The following is a 12,342-nucleotide window of genomic DNA, read 5'->3' as shown; positions in this document are numbered from 1 at the left end:
TTAACGAATACTCAAAACACTTATTTTATTGCTGCTTTAACTATGAATGCAAATATATATATATATATATATGTACATATTACAATAGGTAATTGTTTCTTTTAAGTTTAATTATTTACAAAAAGGAAATATTTCTTCAGTAAATTCCACATATTATAAATTTATATACAATAAAACTAGCCATGACTTGCATATTGGTTATTGAAACTTCGTAAGAACTGATACTATGGAGACGTCCTGTATTATATAATATAGGCATTAGAATTTTCTAGTTGAAGGCACATCATACGCACATGAAATAAGCGTCTAGGCTAGAAATCCCTTGCATTTTAATATAGTCGTTTCGTTTCTAATACTGAAGCTATTTTGTTCGGTTCTTTAAAGGGTATGACAGAATTTTCTATCACTATTTGAACGTGCCCTCAGATGAATATGCAATTAGGCCTAATATTTATTCATATCCCATCTTCAGTCATGGATACTTCGATCCGCAGTCCAACATTCTGACCGCTTATCCACGTAGGACCCAAGTGTAAACACTGACGATAATAAAATAACAGACACTTCTTGCTAATGAGACCCATTGATGGTGGCGTTTTTTTCTTTCCTTGTTTCTGAAATTCGCGTAAAACTAAATAATTCCGTCGATTCAATGAAAATTGTAAGAGATCAACTGAACAGTCGCAATCATTCGAACATATATATTTAAATGCACTTTGTAGTCCTTAAGATAAATTGTAAACGTTTAGTTTTTTTACATGTTTTAATACTGAACGTAAATACTACATTGAAACACGTGGTGATAACACAAGACTGGCTTATCTTTTATGTTAACTTGCTTCACAACAGAGAAAACAATTGTAATACACTAAATAAGTTAACTAATTTAAAGTTTGAATGTGACGAAATAAAGACACAGTGGACTAAATGTTACGTTTCAAGATATTCCCTGAATAATAAACATTTAACTCAAGTAAATAATTACAACAAAAATATGCATGGGTAAATAAGTATGTCAAACAAGCATATATTCATAAAATAGATTTCCATTTACCACCGTAATAAAATACACGTTAAAATAAAACAAAACGGTCAGTATATATACAAATAAAACTATGCAACTTTAAAATAAACAGAGAGATTAAAATAATTGGCTTGGAAAGATGCAAGAGGTTAATAGGCTTGGTTTATTAAAATACAAGAAATGGGTAAGACTGGTTGCTTAAAATAACAATCGATAAACGTAATCTAGGAAATAGGTTTGTCGCTGGTAATTGTTTAAAAATTGTGAAATAACGTTTCAGAGTACATCTTTCATGATAATATCAACGTACCTGAAAATATCTACATGACGTTAGAAATTCAATGCCTCGCTTTAAAATATATTTGAATGATAGTAAAATGACTCGATATGGGGTGTTTTTTATTTTATAAAATTTTATTATTGCACTTATGATCTTTCAAAACTTACCTTCCAAAACGCATGCTCTGCTTCATCGTACTGTTGTAAGTTGTTGAATGTTCTTCCAACATTTATATGTGCTCCAATGTCATCTGGTTGAGTTCTAGTATTTAAAGTAAAGCATTAAGAGACCTACTTAACAAAACGAGTTAGGTATTGCTTTTGGAAGGAAGTTTACATGCCAGGAATAGCTTACATTGGGAAGCAAGATAAATTGTCTAAAATTACATTAGTTAGTGATATGGATATAACTTGGAGGTCTTTTAGTAACAACTGACTTTGACGAATAACAGGAGTTTATTTGGTACATTTGTTTTAATGAAGGAAAATAATTTAACAAAACAGAAGATAACAATTACTGCAATTACTGCTTACAAACAGAACTAGTCTTTCTAGCCATCCAATTTTAATAACAGTTTAGAACCACAGAATTACAAACATAAGCCTAATAGAGAACTAAATATTTTTACTAACCATATTTCGTGAAAAGTATGGATTATGCTTATTTCTCGCTCAAAATGTGCTTAGTTTATGCTTGTATACTGGGAGTAGATTGTTTTCATTGTTTGTAATATAATAATAAGTGTTGCTGATAATAAAATATCGTCTTAGAACAAACTATTTCGTCTATGAACATACAAATTGTTTCGCAATTGCTATTGTTGTTTTAGGAGAGTGGGGGTTCGTAAAGGAATATTGAAAAAATATTCAAATTATCACTGAATGTTAACATTATAATGGAAATTAGAAGTGTGTTAGAGATGTACAATTCCTACCTTGAAGCTTTGAGGAAGTATTCCAAGGCTTCGTGAAACTTGTCTTGACTTTCAAGAGCGTGTCCCACGTTATTATACAATTTAGCGTTCTGCCGGTTCACTCTGAGCCCAGCCATGAATATAGTATACTCTGACTCCCTATACCACAAGAAAAAATCAAATTCAAGTTAATTAGATATGCTTCCGCAAGGTCCCGAAAAGTGTTCTGTTTCAAGAGTAAAGAAACCCATAATTAAGAGTATCAAATATATTTATTTCTTGCTATTAAAGTTAATATGCCATGCCGTGTTTTTTAATCTACAGAGTGCATAATTCTTCTCGTGATTCACGGCATGTGCACGTTTACTTACGTTACAACATAACAGCAATGTTAAGTGTCTGCTGACATACAACATACTAGTGGGTGGTGCGATTGCTTAAAACAGATGACCCCTTCAGGCGGTCTTCGGCCCCATTTCGGAGAAATAAGTTCGTGTCAGATTTAAAAACCTTTGTAGTTAAATATTCTGTATACAAGGTATTGCAGCAAATATATTTATATTGGATCAATGACAATTCCATATCATTATATATCTTTTAACGAGAGACGCGTGCACACGCAAGACATCAACGTGAATCTTATACGTTGTGATCTATACAGAATAATGAGAAAATATTTTGTGGCCCCTCTTTTGACCCTATGGTTGAACGAAGCTGAATTATTTGTTCTGACACAGTGCAAAATAATTTTACATTATCTTCACGGAATAACAAATTATCAACATTATATTATATATTTGAATTACCGATTTTACAGCAATGTTTATATCGAAATGTTATATTAGTGGATTAATAATATGTAGATAAACACCGATTTGTAAGTATAAATGCTTATAAACTGATAGTTTTTACCTCTTATAATACCAGCATAATATGCTCACTTACTCAAGTATGAACGGATTAATTATGAAAGGTCTCAGCGATTCCTACAGCAATGTCCATTCTTTCAATGTAATATGAACTGATTAGTTACGATAGATATCAGTAATGTTGACTAGTTACTTACTATTATGTATTTAAAAACGGCTGGTACGGGTAGAGAAAGCACTAGTAGAGGAGCGAACAACGTTTCGACCTTCTTCGGTCATCGTCAGGTTCTATCCATACCAGCCGTTTTTAAATATATAAAAAATGTTTCGTTTCAATATATTCCCTGAATAATAAACATTTAACTCAAGTAAATAATAATTACAAGAAAAATATGCATGGGTAAATAAGTATGTCAAACAAGCATATATTCATAAAATAGATTTCCATTTACCACCGTAATAAAATACACGTTAAAATAAAACAAAACGGTCAGTATATATACAAATAAAACTATGCAACTTTAAAATAAACAGAGAGATTGAAATAATTATGAAAGGTCTCAGCGATTCCTAGAGCAATGCCCATTCTTTCAATGTAATATGAACGGATTAGTTACGATAGATATCAGTAATGTTGACTAGTTACTTACTATTATATATTTAAAACGGCTGGTATGGATAGAACCTGACGATAACCGAAGAAGGTCGAAACGTTGTTCGCCCTCTACTAGTGCTTTCTCTACCCGTACCAGCCGTTTTTAAATATAAAATTTTCTCTATAAATGGGTTTTCTCGTCATCACGAGTTGCTTACTTCTTTAATGATGGTTAGGAATATGAATACTAAACTTAATTGAAACCTCAGTTTCCTTTCAAACCATTAATAAAGTTTTCGATACAGTATAATTTTAAAAAATGTTAACGGTAATCATTGTGAACTAACATCAATAAGTAATTTTTTTTTTTTTGCGTTCAAGGGACAGCAGAAGCTGAAAAAATATGTTAATAATTTCTGACTTTCGTATAATAAATAATCAATGTTCATGCCCCGGAAGTTCACTGCTAAGAGGTTCTTTCGAAGCTTTGTTTTCGATAAAATGGAATAGTGACATCTTGAAATTATGTTGGTGATGTATCAGAAAAACAAAAACGCAACATTTATTTTTAGTATGCTTAGTGACCTGATTTCTTGTATTCTGAAATGCGAATTAGAACTTTTCAAATATCTAACCCGCTATTTTAAGCGGTGTGTGCTACTTACTAAATATTCTCTCCTTACATGACAATAATTTTAATTGGGGATGGTTACCCATTATTCTTAGAGTCGCTGATTCGGCCATTGAGCCACGTAACCCATAGGTTGAAAGGAGTTTGTTTGTAATTAAGCACAAAGCTACAGAATAGGCTATCTGTGCTCTACCCACCACAGGCAACGAAACGCGGATCCTAGCGTTGTAAGTTCGCAGACATATCGTTGTGCTGCTGGGGAGCAGGTTGTAATGTGGAATTCCTGTTTGAAGTAACAAATATCAATTTTGCTTAGTAAAAGCATATCATACTAAATTTATCTTACGCTATGTAAGGTAAGACTATCTGTCTAAAATCATATGATAACATCTACTGGTTGAAACAACCTACCAATCAAAGTTCCGAGTCACTGTTTTGATTGAATGAGTTATCAGTACAAACACCAGGAGTCCCCACAAAACTGGTTTCCAATGGCTGTAATTAAACAACACGTGAGAGTCATAGTTGCTTCATAAACATCACTTCATTTTTTTATTATTATTTTGATAAAATGGGAAGTACACAAATATATATCGAGTATGATTATTTAAATAATAACAAATCTCATATGTTTAACACATATACTCATATGTTCACTGAAAGCATGGTATTAACAACATTGTGAGGAGTACATGAGTCAAAGGTAAAAACCAAAAAACAAAAACAAACACGTCGAGTACAAAATCACAAGAATGACACTTTTAAATATCATCTTGTTAAAGAACAGTTTAGTATCTATAATTAATAGATATTTTGGTATTCAAGTAACAAGTTATTTTATAAACACAATAAGCCTCAGGTTTTGTAATTCATATATTTCACGTTAGCTCAAAACCAGATAGTAGACTATTTCAGCTCTGTCCATCGCGGGGAAACAGATATCGGATATTAGCGTTCAATGTCCTTAAAATATTCGCTGATTCATGTGGGTATACACATACATACGCATATATATGCATATATATATGATGATTGTTTGTTTCCTTCTTTTCGTATAGTTTAATATTATCTTCAATTTTAATTCTTTATCTTCCGAGTGAGGCTTAGTAGTTAGCGTGTCTATATCGCGAGTCCGACGATTAACAGTTCGTGCCTGGATGGCACAAAACTCGTTCCTTAATCTGAGGCCATAGTGCACTATAAGAATGACAGTAAAACAACATTACTCAAGCAGACAAAAGTAGCTCAAGAAATGGATATTGTTTACCAGATATTTTGTTCATAGGCCCAAGAGATGAATATTGTTTACCAGGCACTTTGTTTATAGGCCCAAGAATTGGATAATTTTTACTGGGTACTTTGTTCATAGGCCCAAGAGATGGGTACTGTTTAATAGTCACTGTTTTAATAGACCCAAAAGATGAATATTTTTTACCTACTATTTTGTTCATAGTCCCAGGAGATGTATATTGTTTACCAGGTACTTTGTCCCTAGGCCCAAGAGATGGATAGTTTTTACTAAGTACATTTTCTCTAGTCTATTGTTTTTAATGTGAGAGAAACGAAAAGTTAGATACAACATCAGTTGTGTTTCTAATAAAGTAACATTACATATTCTTGAAAAATAAATATTTCAGACACTAAGAGCTGTCAGAGCTTTAATGGCAAATAAGAAACATCTTTCGCTAAGTTTCTCATGATACATTATTATTATGGTAGTTTATAATTCTTATCTTCGTTGTTAACTCTCAATAAAGATATTTCATAGCATTTGTAGTTTTTTTACAGCTAATTATCAGTGGATTTTAGTTTTATGTGATATATGGATGAGAAACGAACTTAATATAATTTATAAAACAGACCTCTTGAATAATCGTATTAAAATTGAAACCAAAATCGTTTCGGAGTTGTGTAATATTTGGTACATATTATTACAAGTGTTTAGGATGTCTGTTTATTTTCTAACCTAATAATTACAAAATGGGTACTTTGAGTTCACAAGTTTTAAAATGTCATGGGTTGGTTTGGTTTGATTTAAATTTCGCGCAAAGCTACACAAGGGCTATATACACTAGCTGTCCCTAATTTAGCAGTGTAAGACTAGAGGGAAAGCAGCTAGTCACCACCACCCACCGCTAACTCTTGGGCTATTCTTTTACCAACAAATAGTGAGATTAACCGTCATATTACAACGTTACCACAGCTGAAACGGTGTGCATATTTGGTGTGATGGGAATTCGAACCCGCGACCCTGGTCATGGCTCTATAATATTTATTGTTAACCGAACCTCTGATGGTATGTGAGTAACAAACAGTTTAAACAAAATGCTGTTAATACTGCTAATAATCCCAGTCTGGGGAACTTCTACATATCTTACAAAGGAAATTAGCGATTTCACAACTTCGTCACGTTTCTTAGTGGGTTATTTGCGTTCAATGCCTTAACAAGAAAAAATCAACAACATAAGACTATTTAACATAACACAAAATGCGAATCTAACTGGTGGTGAACGTTTTAAAGAAAGGTTCGTAACACACCTTTTAATAATCCATACTTTTACCAAAGAAATGTTCGAGTTTATAAATAGGGCTAACTTTTGAAAGTTCTATTTAAAATATGTACTATGATTTTTGTCGTTTCGTTATTTTCGTTTTACAGAAACCGATTCTTCAGGTAATTAAACACATCGGTATTACGTTGATCCTGTCAGTTGTTAAACTTTTTTATATTACTTTGAAATGTAAATTATTAGTATTATAGATCATAATTATTTAAACTTAAGATTTAACTTACCTTAGTCAAACAAACGTTTAAAATACTTCATTTAACAGCAGCTAATAATTTCACATCGTATCTGTTATAATACTCACCTTATATAATGGTATATTGTCAACTTACCAATAAGAAAATTTAGAACTGCTAAAGTATGTAAATTACATTAATTAACACTTTAAGCCTGTAATGAATTTAAATAATGTTAACTGTATCTCTTAAAAAGAGAAATAAAACCTTGGCATCTAATTATTCCTTATCATTTTAACTGAATAATAATTAACATTTCCTGTTTTCTAAGGAAACAAACGCCTACTTACACCTTCAAAAAGCGATCAAGCAAATTTGTAACGATTTAATATTCGCGTTCACATTATGTAAAGAACGACTACGTACGTTTTTTCCAGCAGAAGATTCCAACCATAGGCTACTAGCATACAGAATCCCATGCTTGGAGTGTACAGAATCCGCTCAGCTACCACAAACCCCACAGGAAAAAACAAATTAGATGCTGGCAAGAAGGGAAAGACCACAAACGAAAGACTCTGCAGTAAGAAATAAAATAAAACGAGAGTAAAACCTTGTGTTTTACTAGTTTACCTTTAGACCCAAACTAACCGAAAAAATTAACTATCTGCTTAACGGGAAGGTTAGATTGACCCGTTATCACAAAATCCTCTATCGTTGCTGCAAAAATTTTGTTTTAACATAAAGTTGAACGACGAGCAGTCTGTGTTGTTCCTACTGCAGAAATCAAATCCCAAATTTTTGTGTTATAAGCTCTTGAGCTTTTCGCGCAGCCACAGAAAAGAAAGCTAAATAAAATGGAATAATTCCGGAGGATTTGAATGGCCTTTTGACTTTCACTGATCTTAGGTGCTGTCTACATATACAACAACTCAATGTCATATATAAGGAGGAAATCTTCTTAAACACACCCACTTCTTACTCGATCGATTTTAAATGCTCCGCAGTTGCTAAACTAAAATTGAGTGATACACTTAATAAATACTAAAGTTATAACACAAAACAAACGTATTTACTTATTTCATCAAATTAAAAAATACTTTTGAAAATTTCGTTTATGTTGATTATACAGTTCACAGTTATTATACGTAAAAGAAATATATTATGAAATAAAGTGAATGCTTAATATACCAATTATTCCTGCTGTTAATATGCAAAAAATATAGAATTTTTTAAATAATGAGATGATTCATTTTACAATTAAAAGAATAAATTTCAAATTTTTGCTTTCCTAAACACACTGTATTCTGTGATAAGTGAACGTCATATCTTGATCAAATATCTTTAGTTACTTGGTCGTGTAATGGTTGAACAGAAATACAAGTCTGGTAATAAATATACTGTAAGTTTTACTTTATTTGTTAAAGAGTCGTTGTGCATTTTGTAACTAATGTAAAAACAGACAAAACGGAGAGAAGAAACAAGAGAAATAAAATGTTTTTAGAAGTTTTGTTTGGTGCTTTGCAAATACACTGTATGAAATAACTGTAACTTGCGCACAAAATATCTGTGACTGACAGCTAAAACCTTGGCAGAAAGTTTAACAACTGAAACAATTCAAAGCAAATAACTTGATTAATCTAATGTAAATATAAAATACAACTAATGATTTTTTTTTTTAAATAAGGACATTGACATATACATTATAAGGTTAACTGTTCCATGATAACAGTAAATGATAATTCGCGAGGCTTTTCAGATTACCATAATAACAACTTCTGAGTGATCATCATCCGAACTTAGTCCACTCCACATCAGAAGGCCGAAGAAAAGATAAAACACAACCGAAACAATGTTTCTTGGATCCATTAAGGTTTCCACCAGAGGTATGGTCCCCATTGTCCAATCACAACATAGGTCGCAAGGAAATAACATCAGCCACGCGTTAACTGGCAGCAAATAGTTGTATGTCAGCTGCCGTGCTGGGACACCCGCCACAGCGGCTGGATTGTCGAACCTAAAGATCATGTAAGAGTATTATAACAAATCGTGAAGTATGTACCGCTCAATATATATACGTTTAAGTACTAGAATGCTGTGAAAATGGAAAAGGTTCATATATATATATATATATATTATTTCATATTACAAAAGAGGATTGGTCATCTGACAATATGATCTTTCAAGGATGTAAAGTCGTTTTGTGGAAACAATTTCTATGTAACAACGTAAATAAACACAATTTAAAATTAGAGTAAGTGAATCGTCAAATTGTAATTACCATACGAAAACAAATGGATAAAAGTATAAGAATTACTTAGTTAACCTTCTTTCTAGTAATTCTCGCACTTTATGACTCCTGGTAAAGTTGGTTTGCTTGTTTTTAGGCCCTGCATGACCAGGTGGGTATAGGCATTCGACTCGTAATCTGAGGATCTCGGGTTCGAATCCCATTCGCACCAAACATGTTCGCCCTTTCAGCTATGGGGGCGTTATAATGTTTGGTCAAGCTTTCTATTCGTTGGTAAAAGAGTAGCCCAAGAGTTGGGAGTGGGTGATGATGACTAGCTGCTTTCCCTCTAGTGTTACACTGCAAAATTAGGGATGGCTAGTGCAGATAGCCCTAGTGTAGCTACACGAGGGCTATTTGAGCCAGAAGTTTCTAATTTAGCAGTGAAAGATTAGAATGAAAGCAGATAGTCATTACCACCCACCGCCAACTCTTGAGCTACTCTTTTACCAACGAATAGTGGGATTGACCATCACATTATAACGCCTCCAAAGCTGAAAGGGCGAGCACGTTTGGTGTGACGAGGATTCGAATCCGCGACCCTCAGGTTATGTGTCGAGCGCTCTAATCCCCTGGCCATGCCGGGCCGCCAGTGCAGTTTCTAAAAAGATTGCAAGAGGATGTGAAAATAGTTGAAATGTTGCAATTTCACAATTGTTTTTACAGTTAAAATAATGAATTCCAAACAACTGATTTAAATTACGAAAGACACTTTTTGGTACATATTATGGTGAGGCTTATGATAATTATTTTTAAAGGTAAAACTATTACGACTGACTTTATTAGTTAATTTTGGTGGCATTTCAGACGATAAACATTGGACAAATTTATACTATAAGTATTTTAATAAAGACAAGAAAATGGTATTATATGAAACTATCAAACCGTATTATAAAACTGCAAATTCACGATAGCCGACAAAACTTCTAGGTAACTTCTTGTTGGATTAAATTTTTGGGGAACTTATTCCAGTTGTGTAACTACAAAAAATGCCTTACTACATAAAATGTAATTGGCCTCCCTAAACCTTTATTTCCTTATAATTTTAAATACGATTTTGACTGATTGATACCATAATTAAGATAATTGATTGGTCGAAGTTTAAACCAATCTTTAAACTGTATCTAGTGTTTATTTTCGAATCACACAACTGTTAAATTTAAACAGTTAAATTAGTAAAGCTGGACTGAAAAATATAACAAATGCACAATCAATAATTAGTTAAGTCATTTATCGAAAATTAATATCAATATAACAAATATTTTAATTTTCCTTTTGTTTCTTGATCCTAGTTTTATTTATGCCGCTAATTACTTTGTTTTGTTTTTTACATAATTTCTTCCAGGACAACTTACTTGGTGAATACGGGGAGTTGGGCGCCCATAACCATCACTCTTCCGAAAAAAAGTAACAAGGCACCAACAACAAGAATGACCATTCGAGTTACAGCTTCACGTAGCCAAGGAGGGGGTGGGGATTTGGAAGTCATAAGATTTTGAGATATACGAAGAATATCTGGAAGCTGTAACTGAAAGTAATCAATTGAAATACGTTTAGAAACATTTGCTACACCATTTACTAAGTTAATTTGTATAATTAATTGGTATGTTATTGCAAATATTCGCAAATTCAAGTGTTCTATTGCTGTTTGTAATGGTGACTTGATGTCATTAAATGATCATTCATGAGATTAACTGTCCTCAAAGCTAACAGGACCAATGATGGTTTGTAACACTAACAAAATTCATCTTATTGTTGTGGTTTTTTTATTAATACCATGAAATTGGGATTAAATGTGACATTTTCTGGAGGGATTAACTATTTGTTCAAAGATTGGAACCAAGTTCTCATATACAGTTGGTATAATTTGCGTTCACTTCGTTCTACAAAATTTGGAATTTTTTATTTGCGCACATCATTTGTCCTAGTATTTTTTACCGTATGTCTGCATGAAAACGACAGTGACGTTAATAAAATTAGTTTTTAACAAAATAAAACTCTCAAAATGTCTAAGGTAATAAATACCAATAAAGCTAATACAACTATGGTAAAAAATAAATAAAATATAGGCATTAGTATAAGAAAAAAACATTACAAATTTTCGTTTAAATCTTTGTGAAGGCTCTGACGAGATGCCATTCACTAAATCGAATGTAGGACATTTTAATTAAAGCTCATTCTAAACTTAGATTTTCATTTTCTTTCAAAATTATACATAATAATTAATTTTATTTTTTTTTATAAAGACCATATGACAGAAGTTAGCTCAGTGAGCTCATAATTACGTTTTGGAATTTAAAGAGAAATTTTCATTTTTCATGAAGCTATTAATAATTTTAATCTAGATATGATAGGTTCTGTTTAATTGTTGGTATAAGTATATACCAGGTCAACTTCAAAAGATAAGGTTTACTTATAAAATACAGTGGTTCTGTTGTAGTTGCCTGTTCGTATTTTATAATTATATTTTATTAAGTTTGGTTTGGTTTTTGGAATTTCGCACAAAGCTACTCGAGGGCTATCTGTGCTAGCCGTCCCTAATTTAGCAGTGTAAGACTAGAGGGAAGGCAGCTAGTCATCACCACCCACCGCCAACTCTTGGGCTACTTTTTTACCAACGAATATGGATTGACCGTCACATTATAACGCCCCCACGGCTGGGAGGGCGAGCATGTTTGGCGCGACTCGGGCGCGAACCCGCGACCTCAGATTACGAAGCGCACGCCTTAACGCCCTAGGCCATGCCAGGCCCATTTTTAGTAAGAGCAACTACCTTTCCACAAATGGTTAAAGGCTATGAATGGTGTCCAATCGGCGAGAGAGCGATAAATCTATGGTCTTAAACACTAAAATCCGGGTTTTAATTTCCCGCGGTAAATACCACAGATAGCCCAATATAGCTTTGCTCTAAAATAAAAGCCAAAGACAAAAAGAAACTATGAATAGTATTTTTAGATGTGAGGATTCAACTAAAGTAACGTCAAGAAAACGAGACAGCAA

General features: G+C 32.7%; 1 protein-coding gene across 4 annotated transcripts in view; it reads right to left on the bottom strand.

The window, feature by feature from the left end:
- The window catches only part of LOC143253261 (protein O-mannosyl-transferase Tmtc3-like), a 199,152-nt gene that overhangs the window by 25,917 nt on the left and 160,893 nt on the right, over window positions 1-12,342 (bottom strand). For 3 of the 4 annotated variants that reach the window (XM_076506825.1, XM_076506822.1, XM_076506824.1), the window contains 6 exons: window positions 10,698-10,870; window positions 8,817-9,069; window positions 7,482-7,630; window positions 4,724-4,813; window positions 2,239-2,376; window positions 1,472-1,565 (listed from right to left, as the gene is read on the bottom strand). In XM_076506825.1, coding sequence (XP_076362940.1) covers window positions 1,472-1,565; window positions 2,239-2,376; window positions 4,724-4,813; window positions 7,482-7,630; window positions 8,817-9,069; window positions 10,698-10,870 — 897 coding nt within the window. The remainder of the gene's footprint in view (window positions 1-1,471; window positions 1,566-2,238; window positions 2,377-4,723; window positions 4,814-7,481; window positions 7,631-8,816; window positions 9,070-10,697; window positions 10,871-12,342) is intronic. The other variant, XM_076506823.1, reaches the window with a different exon arrangement.

The sequence above is a fragment of the Tachypleus tridentatus genome, chromosome 6 (genome assembly GCF_004210375.1).
Source record: "Tachypleus tridentatus isolate NWPU-2018 chromosome 6, ASM421037v1, whole genome shotgun sequence".
NCBI lineage: Eukaryota > Metazoa > Arthropoda > Merostomata > Xiphosura > Limulidae > Tachypleus > Tachypleus tridentatus.
The sequence above is the reverse complement of the archived record's forward strand: the minus strand, read 5'-3'. Positions and strand labels throughout refer to the sequence as shown.